Below are 22,216 nucleotides of genomic sequence, written 5' to 3' on the forward strand. Positions count from 1 at the left end.
AAAAAAAAAAAAAAGATAAAGTACAAAACTGTTATAAAAAAAAGCAGTGTACACCTTTGCTTTTTATGGTGTTACCTGTACCCAAAGATGTCTTCACAAACCATGCCCACTAAGATACAGAAATCATTTAAGTGACAGAATCCTAAATAGTCTTAAAATTATTAACAATAATGCAGCAGAATTAAACTGTATCCCTGCAGTCCAAGTCAAATTCAGATTGGAATGCTGTTATTTCTTAACTAGAGTCTTTCCTCTGAGAATATGGCAACTCACTAAAACTAGAGGAGAGTGTTTGATGTTTACAACCAGAGGATTGTCACACCAGTGGATATTTTGATTCAGACCTATACAAACAAGCTATGGTAGCTAATTCTACATTTTTTGAGATTTGAAATTACCTAAAAAAAAAAAAGAAATTGAAACTAAAGCAGTTAAAGGGGTAGGGTAACATCTTGTCAGCTAGCAGAAAGCTTGCCCTCCAAGGCTATTCTGCTCTCAGAGGGAAAGGGAAAAGCAATCTCATTCCCATTTTTTGACATGGGCTTTTATAGTCAAATGCTTCTCAACAATTAGCCTGTAATTAAAAACAATCTATTAAAGTTTTAACTAGTCACTCAGCATAGACTAATCTTACCTCAGGGCTTGACCTTTTTTGGTGCCATGAACCTTTCTCAGTCCTGTGAAGCTATGGGTCCCTCATCAGAATGTTTATATTTTTCCTGCAACTATAATGCTGGGGGAGATCCTGACTGGTCCAAGAGGGTCAGATCTAGCCCCGCATCCTCTACCTTTAATCCTCCCCTGAAGCCTCTTAATAAGATGGTTTCCCTTACCCCCTACAAAAAGACAACATAGAGGACTGCAATAGAAACTAATTATAATAAAACATTAAAAAAAAGTGTAATATATATAGAAACTAAGCATTAAATAAGAACTATCAGATCTAATAATGACCTTAATTTTAAAGTAGATAAAGGTATCTCAGTAGTATGGCATGAAAACACCTGTGATTTCTGGTCACAAAACTGCTAATACCTAGGTGATTTGTTGCCTAAATTCCTTTGAAAAGGAAGTAGTAAACCGTTTAAAATTTGTATAAATACTTTTTTCAATCCAAGTCCCCAGATCCCTAAATTCCACTTATATGAAGTGGAACACATTGTATAATTCATGAATATAGACTGTATTTCTTTCGCAAAGATAATTTTAATGTGAAAATTTTAACAGCAGAGATTTTGCCTTCACAAGTAGTTTAACAAGTCCTTCTCCTCTTAAATGGAACATAAGGGAAAATATTGTACCCTCAATTAGTAAAAATAGACCGTGGTCACATTACAGATAGCATATCATCAGGCTTGAATACAGGCTGCGCAGAATATGATTAATGATATTACTCCTATCGACCCTGCTCATATTAATTACTCTGAAATCCAGAGTTCCCTGATTTCAAATTTTACATTTAGAAAATAAGCAGCTTGTTAAACAAAATTCTAAATGTAAATTTAATCAATAATACTAGTAACAGAAACACCCTTAAATGTACTCAGGAAAGAAAGTGGGGAACTCTTTGAGAAAGAGTATCCCTCTTATGGACTACTTTGGATTTTCACATAGATGTGATCATGTGGAACCAAATACAGATGACCAGGCAGATAAATATGTAAGACCTATTAGATAAGTGAAATGAGCAGTCTTTAGTGCTAATTATTTTTAGGAACTATAACAGTCATTATCAGCTCTCTCAGTGTTCTCAGACAGAGCCTCCAAGGTAAAATTTAAAAGGACCTATTTTTCTACAACTTAGCTCCATCATTGCTGAGTGTCATCATACCAAAACAACAGTATTCTTTTATCCAGGACTTTACATTTGAGTTTATTCCCTACCCACCCACCCTCACTCACACATAGGTATTACTCAGTAAATGAATAAATAACCTAATGCATCTAGTATCTGTACCTTACCAAAAGTTAAGTATGTTCTTATAATTAACACCTGGAAATTGTGTTACTTAGAATCTGCCAATTACCAAGATTTCCCTAAGCATTTTTTTTTACTAATGAGCTTTATTTCTGTAAATAAAACACATATAGTAAATTACCATCATAAAATTTAGGAAATATAGGAAATGCCATTAGATTTCAAGGAACCATTCTGTTAATAAAATATAAAAAGCCACTAAATTAAGCTGGCTGTCTTCACATTACACATTCACTACAGAATACACTGGAAGTTGTTTTGTAAACTTCATTCTTGTCAATGCTTTTGCAGTTTACAGTGATGTTTGACATTTTAGTTTCTTGCAGTTGTATTCATTGTGATCTTCGTTTGTAACGGATAACTGGGTTTTCAGGGGTGTGAATCATGGTTGTAAAATTCACAGTGGGAAAATACCCATTAATGAGATCAAACTCAAATAAACGAAGCATAGTAGACCATATTGTCTTGATTTGAACATAGGCAAAATTCTCCCCAATACAACGATGACGTCCTGTGAAAATAAAAAAACATTTTAAGTATTTAAGCTGAAATTCTTTCTCCATGTAGCCTGGAGTGATAAACATTTATCAAGTATCAGTAGGGTTAGGTAAGTATTTTCTACTTAAGAAAGATGATTCTTTTTTCATAAAACAAGATTTAAATAGTTAATAAAAATCTGGATTTTCAACAGTTTTTAAGAGAAATGGTACTTGAAAAACTATAGAATGACTTTACTTTTCTCAAACTTAACATCTAGGCTAGGCTAAATATCTATTTGTTTATATGGAACATGATTGAAAAGTTAAATCTTGCAAAATAGATAAATGTTGGTTTCCATTTCTGAAAAATGAATAAAATATTCCCACAAAATGTGTGATTATGAGAATTAAATGGAGAAAATATTAACATAAAATGCTTAGCACAGTGCTTGGGTAGCCTTTAACTGTACTTCTAGGAACATTTCAGAGAGGTATTTACAAATCATTCCCTATTCAAATATAACAACTAAAGAGGGGCTTGGATTACTTATAGGAAGACTTATAGGAAGACTAAAGGATTTTTTTTTTAAAGATTTATTTATTCATACAGAACTGGGGTACAGGCCAGAGATGCGGAGGATGAGAAGATTCACCAGAGACAGAGTGGGGAGCAGGACAGGCAGATGGATGAAGTACACTGCTAAGGGGAGCAGCGGGCGGGTCAGGAGAGGTCTGCCACGCCATGTGGTCACCTCCGGGGCAGGTGGGCATCTAACTCATGCAGAAGAGGCTCTAGCTTCTCAGTGATGTGCTTTAACCAGCTGTGCCATCAGGGAGGGCCTAAAGGGTTTATTTTTAACAGTAAAAACTAAGTATTCTAACTAGGAGTCTACAGAAGAATCAATAAATTCTTAAGATTCACATAATATATCATGAAAATAAATTACACACGCCAACAAAAATAGCACAATTACAAAGGAAAAAATGGTCAAAGAAGTAGAAGATACTTAATATGACTGTATGGGGTTCAACACTGAAACCTCAAAATTTATGTCCATAATTCTGAAGTGCATCAGAATGAGCCTTTGAAGGTGTAAGTTAGTTAAGATAAGGTCATAATGGATTAGTGTGGGCCTTAATTCCAATGACTGGTGTATTAATAACAAAACCAAGGGAGACCCTAAGAGATAGCCATAGGGTGAAAGGTCCTTAAAAGATGGAACTGCAGGCCCTCCCTGGTGGCACAGCAGATTAAAGCACTGCACTAAAAAGCTAAAGCCACTTCTGCATGAGTTCGATCCCCACCTGCTCTGGAGGTGACCATATGGCGTGGCAGACCTCTCCTGACCCGCCCACTGCTCCCCTCAGCAGTGTATTTCGTAGATTTGCCTGTCCTGCTCCCCACTCTGTGTGTGGTGAATCCTCTCACCATCCCTGCACATCTGGCCTGTACCCCAGTGCTGTATCCATAAATAAATAAAATCTTAAAAAAAAAAAAAAAAAAGAAAAGATGGAGCTGCAATCCAAAAAAGGCCAAAGATTGCCATCAGTTACCAGAACCTAAGAGTCAAGGACTTATTCTTAGAGCAATCAAAGGGAGCCAGGTCTTACAAACACATTGATTTCTCCAGCCTCCAGAACTGTGAGAGAACATGTTTCTCTTAAGTCAACAGGTTTGTGAACATTACAGATGTCCAAGGAAACTAACACAATGATGAAAGATTTGAGGAAATATTATATCTATATTCAAATAGCTCAGAGATACACAAATGTAGCTACATAGGCCAGATTAGCACTCAGTGTAAATGGAATTTTAAAAGGAAGCATCACAACTTTAATATCAGTTTCTAAAAATGAGAGCTATCCAACAATGAAATGAGTTACCATATAAATTAAGGGAGCAAACTCATCACCAAAAAAGTTCAAGTGGGAACAGACTGAAATGAGTGCCTTCACCCTTTTCTAAGATGGTGATGTATTATTTTAGTAGTCTAAAAGCATGACCCACATAACTACAATGGGTCTTTAAAACAGAATTCACCACAAGCTTTAAATACAATTTAAGGAAAAACAAAGTGGACTACAAAAATTACACTTACGAAAACTAGATAGGTAAAAAAGTGATAAAGCATTATATGAGGATTCACAAAACTATTTCCTGTAGTACAAATGAAATATTGGACTGTCACGATGTATTTTTTCCATGTGTCATGACTTTGACAACCCAATTATTTTTTTTCCAACTTGCAAAGATATACTCTTACAAAAGTATACAGGAATATTTCTATAAGGAAGGGGACAGATATTTGTAAATAAAACTCACATGGATTATTTTGACCAGGACAATTATGTTCCCCCAAAAAGCAAAACATGTAAAATATACAATGTAATCATCTTACCAGCTCCAAATGGCACATAAGCAAACTTCTCTCCTGACACTGGATTGTCCTGTAAGTAGCGATCAGGATTGAAGTCCAGACGGTTTACCCATGAGTCTTTAAGTCTTTGGTTGATAGTGGGGGAAACACACACCTGATGTCCTGGAGGAATGGTATACCCTGCTACAGTCTATAAATAGAAGCAATACATATCATTAAATAATTTTGAAATAACCTGTTATATAATCAAGTAATTGTATACTAAGCATTAATATACATGATATACATATATGTAAAATCTATGTTATGTGATAGAGCAGTTAACTCTATGATTTTCATTTTAACTCTATGATTTCCAAGTAACCCAATATTGGGCTACACACACACACACACAAACACACACACACACAGATCATGATGTCTCAGCGGTTAGGGGTATGATTTCACGGAACCATTCACTCTATGATCATATACTTCCATACTGTAAGGATTTTTTACTTAATAGAACATAGGCTATTTTTAAAACCATGAAAAATCCTAATGGTTATATAAAAATACAGCAAACATATATGGAAGTATATGATCATAGAGTGAATGGTTCCGTGAAATCATACCCCTAACCGCTGAGACATCATGATCTGTGTGTGAGTGTGTGTTTGTGTGTGTGTGTGTGTAGCCCAATATTGGGTTACTTGGAAATCATAGTTAAAATGAAAATCATAGAGTTAACTGCTCTATCACATAACATAGATTTTGCATATATGTATGTATATATATGTATATCTATATGTATATATATGTACATATATGTATGTATATATGTATATATCTATATGTATATATATATGTATACCGACTGTAATTGTGTATATACATACTTGTTTTATATATAACATTGAAAATTATGTAAAATTATTCTGAAAAAATTAAAAAGTTCTCTCTGATGCTATTATAGTTCCTCTTTCTTTCTTGATACATAAAAACTGGGGTAATGGAAAGAGGGATCTAGTCAAGAGACTAACCTGAGGAGTTTTGGCCATTCTCATCATGGTAAGAATAGGAGGTCGAAGTCTGAGTGTTTCTTTTATACAGCGATCAAGTAAATTTAGATCCTTGAGCTATAAAGAGAAAAAGTTTTATAAACACATTTTGAAGTTTTATTAACATATTTCAGCAACATCAAAATAATAGAAACTTTTGGGTAATTACAAGATAGAAATTCAGAGGTAGAAATTCAGAGGTAATTTGTTACACTGCCTGGGATTATCTTGTTTCATTTCTGTCTACAGTCAACAAAGAAAATAAATACAAGATATAAGAAAAGAAGCAAATACCCTAAAAATTGGCTTGATAAAGACCTACAAAAACCTGCTCCTCAAAATGTCAACTTTTAAAAATACTAGAATGTTAACCAAAGGCTTGTACTGACACAAGAAATTAATTCAAGAAAAACAGCTGATTCTTGGTGAGAATACTGAGCTTTATGGTATTTTAACGTGTACTATTTTACTCTTACTCCCCAGATCAACAGTAGTTTAGAAACCAACATCCTGGCCATGAAAACAAACAGCCTAACAATTACTAAAGAATTTATAACAAATTTGTCAAAAACAATCAGCAGGAATTGTTTAACAAAGAGCTACTAGAGACAGCAGAACTAACAAGAGATGGGTGAAAAAAAAAATGTAAAGGACAAGCTGGGCAATGAGACGCTCATAGGAGACTGAAAAGGTTCAATATTTGAAACTCTTGAAAAGCCATACACATACAGAACCATGCACATATCCAATAAGACCTCGCATTACAGAGCGACACTAATGACTAACATTAAGGATAAACATCCAAATCAAGGGAAAGAACTGAGAGAAACAAAACCTTAAATTTATGGTCAGCAGATTCCTGAAAAGATCACTCAATGGGGAAAGAAGTGTTCTCAACAAAAAATGCAGAATAACTAAACATAAAAAAAAATGATGTTGGTCCCCTATACTCGCACCATATTCAAGAATTAAGTCAAATAGATCAAAGACCTAAATATAAAAGATTATAGTATAAACAATTCCAAAACAAAATATTAGACTCTCCATACCCTTTGATAGGCAATGATTTCTTATACAACAAAAAGTTTGATACTTCAAAGACATACAACAAACAGATAATATCCTCTTATCCTCCAGGAGGCAGACTTCAAAACAGGAGAAACAAGTACCAAGGATTCCTAGGCATGAATTCAAACATATCTCATAAATGTTAACAGCAAGAAGCAGTAACAGTAGAAATGTTTCAGGAGTGTTAATATCCTAAAAATAATGAAGCAAATCAATATGATCTATAGTATACAGAAATTTGAAAACTATCATATCACTTCTAAAAAGTAGCCACAGATACTCAAAAAGTCACAAAGCAGCATTGAAACTGAAAAGCTAACAAACCTGATCAAAATTTAAAGGAGGCAGATCTTCTCCACAGACAGCTTTCTGTTCTAAATAACAATTATTTTGAAGTGTTTTATCTCTGGCTAAAAAGAAGCCCATCCAGGTGCTAGTAGTTGAGGACGTGTGCTGCCCCGCCAGGAGCAGCCCAATAAGCATGCCTGCTACTTCGTCATCTGTCAGAGGACGTCCATCCCTGCGGAAGAAACCACACACACAAGCTCAGCATTTTGACACACACATTTCATGCCTCGACCGTTAAAAGGTCATAATGAGGCCCTCCCTGGTGGCGCAGCGGGTTAAAGCACAGCACTGAGAAGCTAAAGCCGCTTCCGCATGAGTTCGATCCCCGCCTGCCCCGGAGGTGACCACATGGCGTGGCAGACCTCTCCTGATCCGCCCGCTGCTCCCCTCAGCAGTGTACTTCGTTGATCTGCCAGTTCTGCTCCCCACTCTGTCTCTGGTGAAGCCTCTCACCGCCCCTGAGCCTCTGGCCTGTACCCCAGTTCTGTATGCACAAATAAATAAATCTTTAAAAAAAAAAAAAAAACTAAGTAAAAGTTCATAATGATAAACTTTTTACATCTAACAGTTTGTTGTGAATACCCATCATATTTTGTTTTCTATTAGGGAAACATGCCAACAGAAATGTTTATTTAATGTTTCTCTTTTTTTAATTTATTCTTAAAAATATTCTATGTTTTAAATTCTGTGTTGAATTTTTTAGACTAGTTTTAGCTATACAGTAAAACTGTACTAAGTGGGAGGTACAGATTTCCCAAATACTCCCACAGTCACCATACCACACATATTATAGTCTGACTTCCCGTATCCCACTCCATCCCCACAATGATCAACATCACTGACCAGAATACTACATTTTCTTTGCCAAGGAGGAATCTACATTAACACATCCTAGTCACCCCAAGTCTAGTTTATTTACCTTAGGGCTTTTTCTCATTTTATTGAACTGGATTTTTACCATCTTCTGTAGTATATACATATTGACTGTTCAATGATTTGAAAATTGATTTTTAATGATGTACACCTAAACTTACATTACAATGAAGTGCTACTTCAATAGAAAATAATTGTTTTGATTACAAAAGACTTCATTGTAGTTTACTAGCAAACTTTGCACCCAGTCACTGAGATTCCAGTAAGGCACAGGATTTTGGTGATTTATTCATTTAAAAAGGCTGAAGGTTAGCACTAGTAATTTGTGATTACCATTATTTTTTAACTGGAAGTATTATTTAACTATATTTTAATGTGTAATTTGTAGCTTCAGTTTAATATGATTTGAACAGCTCTTACTTGTAAGTAGAATCTAGTAAAGTTTGGAGAATATCATCCACTTTTTCTTCTGACTGTTTACGTTTCTGGATTGCCTTGTAGAAAATATTCTTGATCTCTCGATGAGCTCTGTCCCTGCGTCTGTAATACAAGATGAAAATTACTTTAAAAAATATAAAAGCAGGACCTCCTTGGTGGCACAGGGGTTACAGTCTCAGTGGTATCAAGCTTTCCCCAGTCACTGCAATGTGAGGTTTGATTCCGGGCCCAAGAGAGAATCCACATAGTGCAGCAGATCTTACCCACTGCTCCCCTTAGCAATGTATTTCAGATCTGCTTATTCTGCTCCCCACTTTGTCTCTGGTGAATCACTTCACCCCCTACCCTGGCCTACACTCCAGTTCTTGGATGCATAAACACATAAATCTTAAAATAAAATAAAATAAAATAAAGCAATGTTTTCTAAGCATCAAATTTCATTTTGAAAATAACCAGAACCTAAGTTAAAGCAACTTCATTTAACTATCTTTAATAATGCTAAAAATAAATGCTGAAAGTCAGAGCCAAAAAGAATAAAGAAGCTATGAAAATCTTACTTTGCTTGGAATTCTAGGGTCCTTAAGAGGAAGAAATGTGTTTTACCACATCTGTGCTATAACTAAAGGTGTCAACTAGACTTATAGGATTACTCCTTCAGAATCATTGTCAAATATAGCTGAATGCAAAATACTTTTTTTTTTTTAAGATTTATTTATTTGCACATACAGAACTGGGGTACAGGCCAGAGGCTCAGGGGCGGTGAGAGGCTTTACCAGGGACAGCGTGGGGAGCAGAACAGGCAGATTGACGAAGTACACTGCTGAGGGGAGCAGCGGGCGGGCCAGGAGAGGTCTGCCACGCCATGTGGTCACCTCCGGGGCAGGCGGGAATTGAACTCATGTGGAGGTGGCTTTAGCTTCTCAGTGCTGTGCTTTAACCCGCTGCGCCACCAGGGAGGGCCCCGCAAAATACTTTTTAAATTAACAAGAAATTCCAATTTTAACCAGTCTTGAAGCAGGAGAGTCACTCTGGTACTTCTTTAAGATTTATAATTTAAGGCCCTCATGGTGGCGCAAAAGGTTAATGTACAGCATTACGAAGCCAGCCACAGCCACTTCAGCAAGACTACGATCCCCACAAGGGAGATGACCCACATGGCAGGAGATGACCCACATGGCACAGCAGACTTCTTCTATCTCGCCTGCTGCTCCCTTCAGCAGTGTACTTGCTCAATCTTCTGTTCTGCTCCCCACTCTGTCTCTGGTAAAATCTCTCAACCCCTGCATCTCTGGCCTGTACCCCAGTTCTGTATGCATAAATAAATCTTTTAAAAAAATAAAGATTAAAAAAAAATAAATAAAGATTAATAATTTCAACAAAACTAGGATTTATTTAGTATTATCTAAATCTAGGATTTAGAACGTGACTAAAACATACAAATTTGATTTACTTTTTATTTTTTAAGACAATGCACCTTTCAAGCCTACCCAGACACCAAAAAAGAAAAAAGATAATAATTTATGGGGGTCAAATACTAGCAGAGTCAAAAACCAAACTTTAATTCCCCAAATCTTACTCCTTAAAGTATTAATTAGCCAATGAATACTATGTTACGTGTTTTTACATGGATTACCTACCCCTACTACTATCTTTCTTTAAGAGGATGTGGTCTACGAACAATGCAACTAAAATTTAAAAAGAATGATCTTACTCTCTAGCCCCTCTTAAGTCTTCTGATTAAAATGCTTGCCCTGCTTCATTTTTAAGATTGATATTTAGTATTGACTGAGATAATAGGAGCAGAAAGAAGATGATTTTACAGTATGAACACAGAAGAGGCAGAAAAACCTAAGACTGGTTTTAAAAAGTGAAGGGAATAATTGAATCAGTGTGTGGAGTGTTAAGGTCCTATCACTGCATGAATTTCTAGTTTTGTCGAAAAGATGGGGAAGGAAATAAGTTCAGCCCACTTATGGTGTCTTAGAGTTGTGCTGCTGTCCTAACACATTATGGATGAAAGCATTTTAAAAAATGAAGTGCTCAGAAATATAAGATATTATGAGTTTCAGAGAACCTCTCCTGGCTTTCCCCTTTGTTCTCAATCATCTCTTCTGTGTCTAGATAGAAGTGGGAGAAACAGGAGCAAGAAAGACTAACAACTGAACTCCTATTTTTCATCTGAAAGAATCAACAAATGTTCAGAAAGCCTACTAATACACAAAACACTCAACTATATGTCAAGTCCCATGAGCGACATTTCCTTGCATCACCGATGGTCCTTAAAGGAAATCACAGTACAGTTAGCAAGGAAACAAATATATATAAAATTAGAGACTAATACTTCCCCAAAAATGCTGCAATATATTACAAAATAGTAAATACTTTCAAGAAAGTGCTTAGAGGGTTATAACACTTTCAGGTAGAAAAGAGACTTCTGAGCATAGAAACACGTAAGAAATAAATATTTGAGCAGATAGATGACAAATTACCTTTTTAATAAGCTAAACTTACCTTAAATGAACTCACTATATAAAGAAAATCTGCCTGCAATTCTTATGGAAGAATGAGGGCTCATGATCCCCAATTTCTTTCAAGTTTTATCTTTGTTAATGCAAAGCATACCAACACTACATTAATTACACAAAGTTAAATAACCAAGCTTAGTTGCTTTATCCATACCTGAAACTAGGTAAAGGGAGCCAACCTGGCAACAGCCAAGCTGCATGGCTAAAACCTCCATCCAAATCTGCATACAGTTGTGCCACCTTCTCATTGAGTTGACTTCTGATTTCCTTTCCATGTAAACAGTGACTAGCGGTTAAAATTATGAGTTCAGAAAGTGCTTCAAACAAGTCTAGATGGAAAAAGATCATTCCCATTACTATTCCCAGAAATTCTTTTGCAAGACTGTCTTCTTAAAGACATAAAAGCAGTGGTTAGTAAAATTGAGGGGAAAAAACTTAAACTAGAGTCTACCCAAACCATCAAAAAAAGCCTCAGCAGATATGTGGCTACTCTACTATGCAGAACAAAGAGAGTTAATATCTCAACTGATGACAAGTACCCGTCCCTCTGCATAGCCAAAACAGATGCCACAAAAAATCCCTAAACCCTTCTCATTTAAACCCTTCATCATAAAAACATAAAATAAAAATGAATGTGATTATCTAAATCCCAGGTTGCAGTATAACAAAAGCAGCAAAAAAGGTTTAGTAGACAAGACAGCACTAAGGTGCTTTCCAAGGAATAGTTCAAAGACCGAGTGGATTATTTCTCAGGTCAAAAGTGGGAGGTCAGGACTGAAAACAAGGAAAGTAATCACCAAGTGGTATATCCCAACAATGGAACCAGATGTAAGCACATTTTGATAACAACTACGTCACAAAAATTTTCCAATCAGTAATACACTCTTTAATTTCTCATTCACCAAATGAACTTCCAATTATTTACTTGGCTTTCCAATTAGATTTAACAATAAAGAGAAGTTCAGCAGATATCAGTTTGTTTTTAATGCTATAATTATGTCTTATTTGTGTGTGTGTATAAAAGTTGTCAACTATGTTTATAGGTTTGCTTCTTGTATGGTTAAAAAATAATCACAACATTAGGCATTCAAAATAAATCAAGTTCTGAATCTTTTATGAAAATTGAAGACACATTCAGAATATGATGACCTACAAAGCATTCTTACTGCTCTAATGGTATAGCAATTGCTTAAGACAACACTACTGCAGTCCAATATAAAAACTGGATACAAAGCATTTGCAATAAGGTCAAGTCACATTCACTGTACTTTGTATACAAACATATACTTAACTTTTTGCATAAAAAATCTTTACACTTTAGATAAATAAGCTGTTATATATATAATCAAGTTGTTTAGAAGTTTTCTTGCCCACTGGGGTTCAAGAATTTAATTTTATTTATAACCTTAAAATGACCTGCAAAATGTTTTACATTCCAGTACATTTCAAAATTTAACCCTGTGTCATCTTTACATTATTTGTATAATGACCTGAATAATATGCACTTTAAATGACCCGTCTTGGGGTTTTTCTAAATGAATTTCATCACAGGTCTTTTGTAATTCCACAGTATTCCTCACATGATACTTTGACTAAGTCTAACATGGCTTTACATGTGCTGTAGGTTTTTAATATACACACATATACTCTTATGTTTCCTCAAAGAAAATTAGAAATATTAAGGCAAATACAAAACCAAAATGTCTGCTTACTCTTTTCTCCACTTTCTCCCCAACTCTGAAAGTACGTCTTGGTTTCCTTTTCAATTATAGAAACGTGTTGTCTAAAGTGGGCTATGTTAAGCCCACTTTTTAACATTTTCTTCTGCTCCAAGAAAACCTTCAAGAAATTAAGAGTATACAGTATTAAAACACAATTTTATTATATCACAAGTTCCATTTGTGTTAATAAAACTGTTAACACACACCAACAAAAGCTTTTGAAAATTTGAAGACAAAGTAGTAAAAAAGTTTTTAAGACTACATTAGCTATAGGAAACAAGAGAATTTAGAGAATTTATGCATCTGAAGAATCCTGTAGAAGTTTGATGATGGGAAAGCCCAAGGGAATTGCAACTGAGATGGAAAATGTACAAGATGTAAAAATAAACTATTATTAAAAAAAAAATCATGTAGAAGACAGCAGCAATGGGGGCTCTAGACGAATGAAAAACTAAACCCCACCACCGACCTTTCTTCTTACAGACCCCTTCCTGCTCTTGACTCCAGGACTCCCTCTTTCCCATTGTGTTGTTCCAACCCAACACAATTACCTAAGAGTCCATTATGCCTCTATATTATTTTTACCCTCCCTTTACTTATTCTCTCATTCTATTCCCAATTAGCATTCTTCACTCACACTATCTTCACTCACACTTCATTAGAATACAATGTAATCCAAATTAAGTTAATTTGCACTAAGATAACTAATGGTTTTAACACTTTGGAGCATTTTCTATTTTAAAAAAAATCTGTGTGACAAAATAGATGTATTTGAGAAGAGGGATTTCACGGAGTGCTTGCTTTTAGCCTCACTTGCCATTCCTCTCCAAACCCTGAAAAAACACTAAATGTCAAGTTTTAAGTTGACTGGATAAAGTGTGATATGTTCATATCCAGAACCCACACAAAGCAAATGGTTTAATTATCTACATTACTCAGAGCACTTTAATATTGACCTGGGACAGGGCCCTCTGGTGCACAAGGGGTTAAGTCTCAGCACTATGAAGCTTTCCTGCAGCAGTTCTAGTCCCACCCAGGGAGCTGACCCACACTGCGCAGCAGACCTCTCCTGTCTCACCGGCTACTCCCCTCAGCAGTGTATTTCAGTCAATCTGCCAGTTCCACTCCCCACTCTCTCTGATGAATCATCTCACCTCTCCCCCAACTTCTGGCTTACACCTCAGTTCTTGTATGCATAAATAAATAAAACAAATCTTTTATGTGTGTGTAGATATATGTAGATATATATCAATAGATAGATTTGACTTGGGGGACAAAGGAGGAAGAAATCACACATATGCCTAATCACATAAAATCTTTAACTCAAATGTTAGAATTTTAAGTAGGGGTTAGAAGGAAGGTCCTTCTCATGAAATAATGTTTCTTGTTATTTACTCAATCAAATCATAATATGCTAAGTTATCATTGATTCTATTTTTTGGTACAGAGCCCCCTTCAGAACTGCTTAGCCTACAGCAAAAACCTCAGCACAAAAAGCCTACTCTTCACCACCCATAGGATTTCCCCTTTTTAATGTGTCACGATTCTTCAGGTTTTGAATCTAGGAATAAATAGTTTCTGTACTTTAAATGTATAATATTAAAATCTGCTAATGTTAATGACTGTAATAGTAGAATTAAAGAGAACAGTGTCACCTACTGGATTAGGCACATCATATGCAACTCCCTTCCCAAACACGGGTGTTGTCAGACGACTGTAAACATCTTCTGCATTCAGGTCCTCGTTTTTACTATTAAAAAACAGTGCAGCCGCATCACTTCCCACAAGGTAAGTAAACGTCTTGCCCACCATGGTAAAACTAAATACAGGTCCATACTAAAGAGAAAAATACCAACATGAAGTTACAAAAAAAAAAAAAAAAGATAGGTTGTACTATTACACTCACTTCTAAACCACAAAACCTTACATTGTTGATAAATGAAAATATTGGTGAGAATTAATGTATTTCTTCCCCCATTTATGTTCATGCAGTTGCAAAAAGAACATAAGACTTTTTTTCCTTTCCCTCGTTGTTTACATTGAAAACATTTTCTTTCAGACATTATAATGTTGATATTTTTTCATTTTGGACATATGATATAAGAGATTCTTATAGTCGATAATTTTGAGTGAATATCTGCAAATACCTATTCTCCCTTTGCTTAAAGATAAATCTACAGTAGCAGCCAAAGTATATGGCCTTTCATATGGTTCTTACTATGTGAAGATGCTAAGTGACATTTCAGTTTCCCACTATCTCACCAACACTAAATGATTTTATCTTAATTTGATCTTTACCTTGCAGTTTTCTGATTATTTTTATTAAACATTAGGCTCTGGGAATACATTCATGAACAAAAAACACTGTCACTGACTGATGAAGGTCAGTCTATCAGAAAAGCTACAAATAATTAAATAACCACATTAAGAAGTGTAAAATTATAAATGTGACAGTTGCACAAAGGAAAGCAATTCTTTGATTAAGCAACTAACAAAATGGAGATCTAGGAGAGGAAAACAACTAATGTGAGACCTGGAAAATGAGTAGGAGTTAGGAATGGTAGCCAAGCATGCACAAACTTGCTACCAGGAAGAGAGAGGCTGAGCTGGCAAGACCTAGAGCACAAAGGGCCTTGATCATATAGAGCCTCACTGTTGGGAGCCAAGGGTGTGAGCTCTTGGGGCAACAGCCCTAAGCCATGCCGCCCCATCGAATGACCTGAAGTGGCAACAGTGGCTCAGTCATGTGGCACAGAAAGAGGATATCTTCCTGCTTCAAGCTAGAACACTGATCTCGGCACAGGCATGCAGCTTCCTGATATTGTTGTGAACACTGGCACCTCTTGATGCCTCCAAGATGCTAACTGTAAGGAACCATCAATCTTGCTCTGCCCTTCCCCTTGCTCAAGATTGTATAAATAAATTAATTCCTGGGGCTTCCCTGGTGGCGCAATGGATTGGAGTGCAACACTATGAGACTGGCTGCTGTGCTTCAGCACGAGTTCAGTCCCCACCAGGGAGATGATCTGTATGGTGTAGCAGACTTCTCCTGTCTTGCCCACTGCTCCCTTCACCAGTGTATTTCAGTGAATTTGCCTGTTCTGATCCCCAATCTGTCTCTGATGAATCCTCTCATAGGCCCTGTACCCCTGGCCTGTACCCTAGTTCTGTATTCATAAATAAATAAATCTTAAAAAATATATATTTATAAAAATAAACTTGGTCTGGGCCCTCCCTGGTGGTGCAGCAGGTTAAAGTACAGCACTGCAGAGCTATCAACAATTGCTTCTGTATGAGTTTAATCCCCAGCCAGGGAGGTGACCCAGATGGCACACAGACCTCTCCTGTATTGCCCACTGCTCCCCTCAGCAGTATACCTCCTCAGTCTGCCTGTTCTGTTCCCTATTCTGTCTCTGGTGAAGCCTCTCACCACCCCAGTACCTCTGGCCTCTTTTACAGGAACCTGATAATGAGCACTTGGTACAAAGTAATGATGGGACAGTGGTCACAGAAGTTGACTAATACCAAATTAATTTGAAGAGAGAATCTACAGACTGGGCATGAGCTTCTGCTACACTGCAAAACTGAAAAAACAATGGTGAGAAGAATATAGGACAAGTAGGAGACTTAAGAGAAAAAATCAAGAATTAAACTAGAAATGTTGGTTGGAACAACTGAAAAAAAAATCATTTTAGAAAAGTTAGATATCCAATTCCAAAACTCAGAGGAAACCTGAGATCAAATCATTAATTTGGGTGTCATCTACATATGGCTGGTAACTGAATCAGAATAAGATCACCTAGGAAGGAATAAAGACCTAGGAACAAACCTGGGAGAACTCCAAGAGTACATGTTGAAGAAGAGCCTACAAATGAGCAAGAGAAGAAACACTCCAAGAAATGAAGGATGAAAAGCTACATGTAATGAAGAATGAATGAATATGGCTGAGAAGTCAAGTTCACTGGATTGAGACATGCAGTGCACTGGAGGACAGGCTGAAAGACTAGCACAAACCAAAAAATAAATAGGAGATGTAAATAGAGCTATTAAGTACAGAACAAGAAGGTCATAAAAGAAGACTGAGTAGTCAAGAGAAGCTTTGGCCTTTTAAAATGGGAAATTTTTAAGAACATTTCAGATAAAGTAGGAACAATCCTGTTGAAAGAGAAATCAGCTATACATTGAGAGAATAACTCAATAATAATAGAAATAATTTGATGCCTGACACCAAAGATGGATAGTTATATCTATGGTAATTAGATGGACAGTTACATCTAGAGCACCAGATTCTAGAGCCAGATACCTAGGTTCAAATCCCAGCTCTTCTACCTATTAGCAGCCTGACCTTGGTTCTAAAGAGAATTTAACTTTCTGTGACTATTTCCTTGTCAATAAAAATAGTACCTACTTCACAGAACTGTTACTAAATTATATATAGTAGACACTTTATATAAATACATATAAAGCACATATGTTCTCTATAGTATATATATAGTATATATAGTGTGTGTGTTTAATATATATAATATATATGTATTACATACACATATATGTAATATATATATATATATAAAAGAACATATAATAAAGAATGGCTTGACCATATGTAAATATTGGTTCTTTGAAACAAAAAGATAATATAACTCCTGTTTTTCAGTTGTCATCTATATAATGGGTATATCTGAAGGGATTTTTGTTTTTCAATGAGATCATCTATGTAAAGCACTAAGTACTCACATCAAATATCACAATTATTGGTGTAATAAGAAAAAATAGGATTGCATAGCTGTAAATAAGTCTGTTTGACATTGGGAATATAAGAGAGATCCCATGGATGGTTTAAAATCTAAAGAGATTAGTCATCTGTTTTGATAAAAAGGAAGAGTCACCGGTTTATTAAAGTTTCTTAAAGGTATGCATTGGTCATTATGGTATGTGGAACATAACAGAAATGCTGAGCACTGTTCAGAGTGTTCAAAGTTCATTGCAGGTGGTCAATCATAAAATTAGGAAAGTACTGACCTGGTGCAAGGATGTGGTTTTACCATGTGAGTTCAATGAAAAGATCCAAGGGCAAAGAAATTTCTGCAAGTCTAACTGAAGTAATGATTATTGTCCCAAAGTGGAAAAAGAAAAAAAGTAAGAAAGCTGATAGACTGTGTCCTCTCTACCACTTAGGTGCTCTGCCTTTCTATGCATCTGTGTGCAACAGACAATGGCACACATCAAGAGGCAGCTGGGGATGCCTACTTTGATCCACTGACTATGTGGCCATGAACTGAGCTGGCCAGGGAGTAGCTCAGAAATTACATCAAATTACATCAGGGAGGAAGTCCTCCCTGTACAAGTCAACATGTCTCCTCCTGTTCTCCATAAGGTTGATTACTCTTTGTCTCCCCTGGGCCCTGATCCTCCTGCCACTATCACATAATCAATAATGCTTGTTTATTACTGCTAATAAATAACAAGAGGGATGAGCAGCAGTCTAGCCTTGAAAACCTTTCCATGACTAGTCCCTCTGTGTTCCCAGGGACACAGTCCTGACCCAACAATAGGTCAAGAGAAAGTAAATGGAACAGTGAACTAGAGATCAAAGAATAATTATAATGAAGCAGTTCACCCAAGAAGCTGGAGAAGTAGATGTGATTTAAGGGGTTAAGTTTTCAGCACTATGAAACTATCAGTAGCCAGTTCGAAACTGCAGTACAAGTTCGATCCCAGGCCATAAAGCCAATCTATATGGTACAGCAGATCTCTCCTGTCTTGCCTGCTGCTCCCCTCAGCAGTGTATTTCAGTCAGTCCACCTGTTCTGCTCCCCACTCTGTCTCTAGGGAAGCCTCTCACCGCTGCCCACACCTCTGGCCTGTATCCCATTTCTTATATGTATAAATGAAGCTTTTAAGAAAAGAATAAGACTGGTAATAGGTAAATTATGTTGATTATACCTGATGGGGGTATCCAACTATTACCTCAATTAAAAACAAGTAATTTTTTTTAAAGAATAGGGTGAGTAAAGTCATGTAGTTGAGATGAAGTAAATAAGAGTGAGCAGTGGATTGTAGGATAAATGGCTGCACTGGTACAAGAAAGCTCATTGGAGAGAAGAGCAAAGATCTGAGTGGTTATAGTGTGTGGATCATCCAAGTAGAAAACTGAAGTCATACAACATGTGACAGAGGATAGGAAATTCCACAGAAGCATGATAAAGAAAAAAGAAAGCTCAATTAATATCAATTTTAACTATGATTAGTTGCCAGAACTCCAGGTTTTCTCAATGGTGCTTCAAAAATCACCACAGGTTATGGGAAAAAAGGCTCTCTAAGGCCCCTCCGTCTTTTACCAGAAAAGTTCACTTTTTCTGCTTCCTATACATTGGATAAGCATGAGCATAGGTATTTATAATGTTTTCCCACTTAAAATTTAAAAGCACTAACTTCTTTTCCTCTAATTAAAAAATTTACCTTCTCATATGCATTTTCTAGGAATTCAATTGGACTTCTCCCAAATGCTATAGCATGTCCAAGGAATGGAATTGGAGAGAAAATGTATGGTGGACATTTCTGCAAAAAAAAAAAACAAAAAAACTTTCAGTTCACATTTCATTTTGAGAGAAAGCCAGGTTAGTTTCATGACCAAACAAAATTTACCATTAATACTAAAAAGGACCTAAAAATTAACAAAAACTAAGCAGTCAAACTGCAAATATTTTAGGAGAGTAGCCAAAATAAAAGGAATAGAAATGCAAAACATGGCAAAAAGATAAAAATACAATTAGAATTAAATATGCTGAATACCACCCAGAATAGAATGTTAGTAGTTCTAAGCAAATTTCCTTACTATTAATAGCAAAAAATCAGGAATTCTCAACTCTCACTGACAATTTTAGTCCCAGAATCTTAGCAAAAGAAAGTGTAGAAAAAGACAAACAGTAACATGAGGTACAGAAATAAGGGGAATATCTAATAAGCCTCATGTATCAATACATAAGACACACCTATTCTTCCCTCACTGTAAATGAACTGTACCCACTGATGTTAGTGTGAACAAACACATCAGCACTAAATTTTAGGAACTCTTTAGCACTCACTATAAAAGGTACTTTATATGTCCCAAAAAGTGTCTTGCAGATTACAAAATTAAGTCTCCTGGAAATAAAACTTACAATGATGAAAAGGGAATAGTGTTGCTTAGCTCTTTGGTGGTCTCTACTAAGGAACAAAACAAACTGACTCTTCAGATAACACAGCTGTCTTAAAATATTAAAGTTACCATTGTCTTTGCAAAACATAATTTTCTCAAAAATCCCATGTGTTAGAGAAATAACTACTTCATGTCTGTTATGGTTCAAACAAAAATAATTCTAACTTGGTCAACAGTTTCTTTATTTCATTGTCAGTAAAAGGGTAGTTTTAAAAGTAACCTGGTGTTGGCTGGTTGAGGACCATTTATCAAATATATTTGGGTAGTATGAAGCTAATATTCAATAAAGTCTCTAAATTAGAAAAGATGATTGTAACATTGTGAGAAAATCCCTACAACACCTCCTACACCCCCCCCCCCCCCCCATTTCACTCCTGCTATACCAAACTGAACACATTCCACTTAAAACTGATGAATCGCCAATAGAGGCAAAGCTACAGCTCCAGGACACAGAACCATACACGGGCAGCCACCGAAATGCCAGTCACAGGACAGTAGCTGACAAAGACATCGCCACCAAAGCCCCCCCAGTCCGTTCACAGTTGGGAAGCAATGGTACAACCAGCACTGCAACCACAAACTCTACAGGCACGACTCCGCCCAGAACCAGGTAGTAGGTCACTGTCAGCAATTCCTCCAACACCATGGCCAGAGGAACTAGGCAGTCGCCACCGCCAGCGCCAAAAGTAGCAGTGCCAGGGATGCGGAATCTTCCCCCACCCTATGATTCCCACAAACACACACACCGGCCCCACAACACTGCACTCACCCCAGCGCACCCGCTGTCACCGCCCAAGCAACGACACGATCGCGCCCCCCGCCAGCTCTCCGCCACTCCCCCCCCCAGACCCTCCGAGGTGTACGTACCGCGCCGGCCGGCAGTGGGGCCAGGTGGTTTGCTGCGAGGCGAAACAAGTAGACCAAACTGAGCGTGAAGGCGCAGGCGATCAGCAGCGTGGATAGGACACTGCCGCCGGTAACCTGCTCCATCGCCTGTCCCAGCACCAACCCGCCCGCCTGCAGTAAACCCAAAAACACCATGGCGCTGCAGCCGCCTCTTCACTTCGCTGAAGACGCTGGAGGCCGAGGTCGCCGCCGCTCCTCCGACTCGACGGAGCGAGAAAAGTCGGCAGATGGGAAATTGAGGCGGCCCCGGCCCCCAGGTCTACAACTAAACCCGGCCCCACCCACTGCTGCCGGTTCCCTAGCGCACCACTTGGTGCGTCACAGAAAGAGGCGTGGTTTTCCTAGCCACACCCACAAGCGGGACTCCTTAACGCTGATGTCTCCTTACGCCGGGAGAGTTAGACAAACTGGCTACATCAGTGGCACGGATGACACGAATGGCACCGAGACGGGAGAGACTGTGAGCATAAGAGGAATCACCACTAGAGAATAACGGGCCACTGAGTCTTTGTGCCCTCGGTGTGGGGCGTCCGGACGCGATGCTCGGGCGGAGGGATCTCGCATAATGGGTTGTGACAGGACGGCCGGCGGCGGTGGTGCGCTCTGTGATTGCTCCTCACGCGTGAGGTGATCTCAGCTTATGTCGCGTCAGCTGGGCGGGTAATTTGAGCGCCGCCCCCAGGCTGAGTGCGCTGACCCTCTGCACCTGGAAGGCCACCTTCTGGGGACCCCGAGACGCCCCAAAAGGGAACTCGTGAAAGACGCCTTCTACACACAAAAAAGTGAGACCATGAGGTCAGTCCCATCTCACCCCAATTAAAACCATTCTCACAGTTATTAATATATGGCCATAAAGGTAATAAGTTTTGGTTTTTAAATATACTGGGTTTAATGGAAACAGGTTTGTCTAAGTAAATTTAAATGTTACAAGACGTCATCGCCTACATGGTGCAACTTTTTCCAAAACGTTTCTCACTAGGGCATTATAGGAGGGGCTAGAAAGATTTGGAAAGGGGAGTGGGGGGGGGGTCCCCCCTACAGCAACAGTCAACTTTATCTCATCCACTTCTGTGGTTTCAAATAAGTGTGTACATAAAGTGACTGGCAAATTTAACCCTTCCCCTCAATAGCCTTATGAGAGCCTGACTAGATTTATTCAGTGAATATTAAGAATTACTGTATTAAGAACTGGGAGTACCACAGTGAACGCAAGACCCCTTGAGCAAGAAGCTGGGCACCTCTGCTTGGAACTCTTAACATC

At 37.5% G+C, this 22,216-nt stretch overlaps 1 protein-coding gene across 1 annotated transcript; it reads right to left on the minus strand.

The window, feature by feature from the left end:
• Positions 1-2,231: 2,231 nt before the first annotated feature.
• On the minus strand, positions 2,232-21,231 carry LOC101622243 (lanosterol 14-alpha demethylase). The gene is made up of 10 exons (XM_004676675.2): positions 20,917-21,231; positions 19,311-19,409; positions 14,508-14,684; positions 12,840-12,966; positions 11,282-11,456; positions 8,585-8,704; positions 7,268-7,463; positions 5,858-5,953; positions 4,857-5,025; positions 2,232-2,489 (listed from the first exon to the last, which is right to left on the minus strand). Exons 1-10 carry the CDS (start codon positions 21,088-21,090, stop codon positions 2,311-2,313), a joined length of 1,512 nt encoding a protein of 503 aa, XP_004676732.1. The 5' UTR covers positions 21,091-21,231; the 3' UTR covers positions 2,232-2,310.
• Positions 21,232-22,216: the final 985 nt, after the last annotated feature.

Source organism: Condylura cristata, unplaced genomic scaffold (assembly GCF_000260355.1).
Source record: "Condylura cristata isolate star-nosed mole 26May11 unplaced genomic scaffold, ConCri1.0 scaffold00005, whole genome shotgun sequence".
Lineage (NCBI taxonomy): Eukaryota > Metazoa > Chordata > Mammalia > Eulipotyphla > Talpidae > Condylura > Condylura cristata.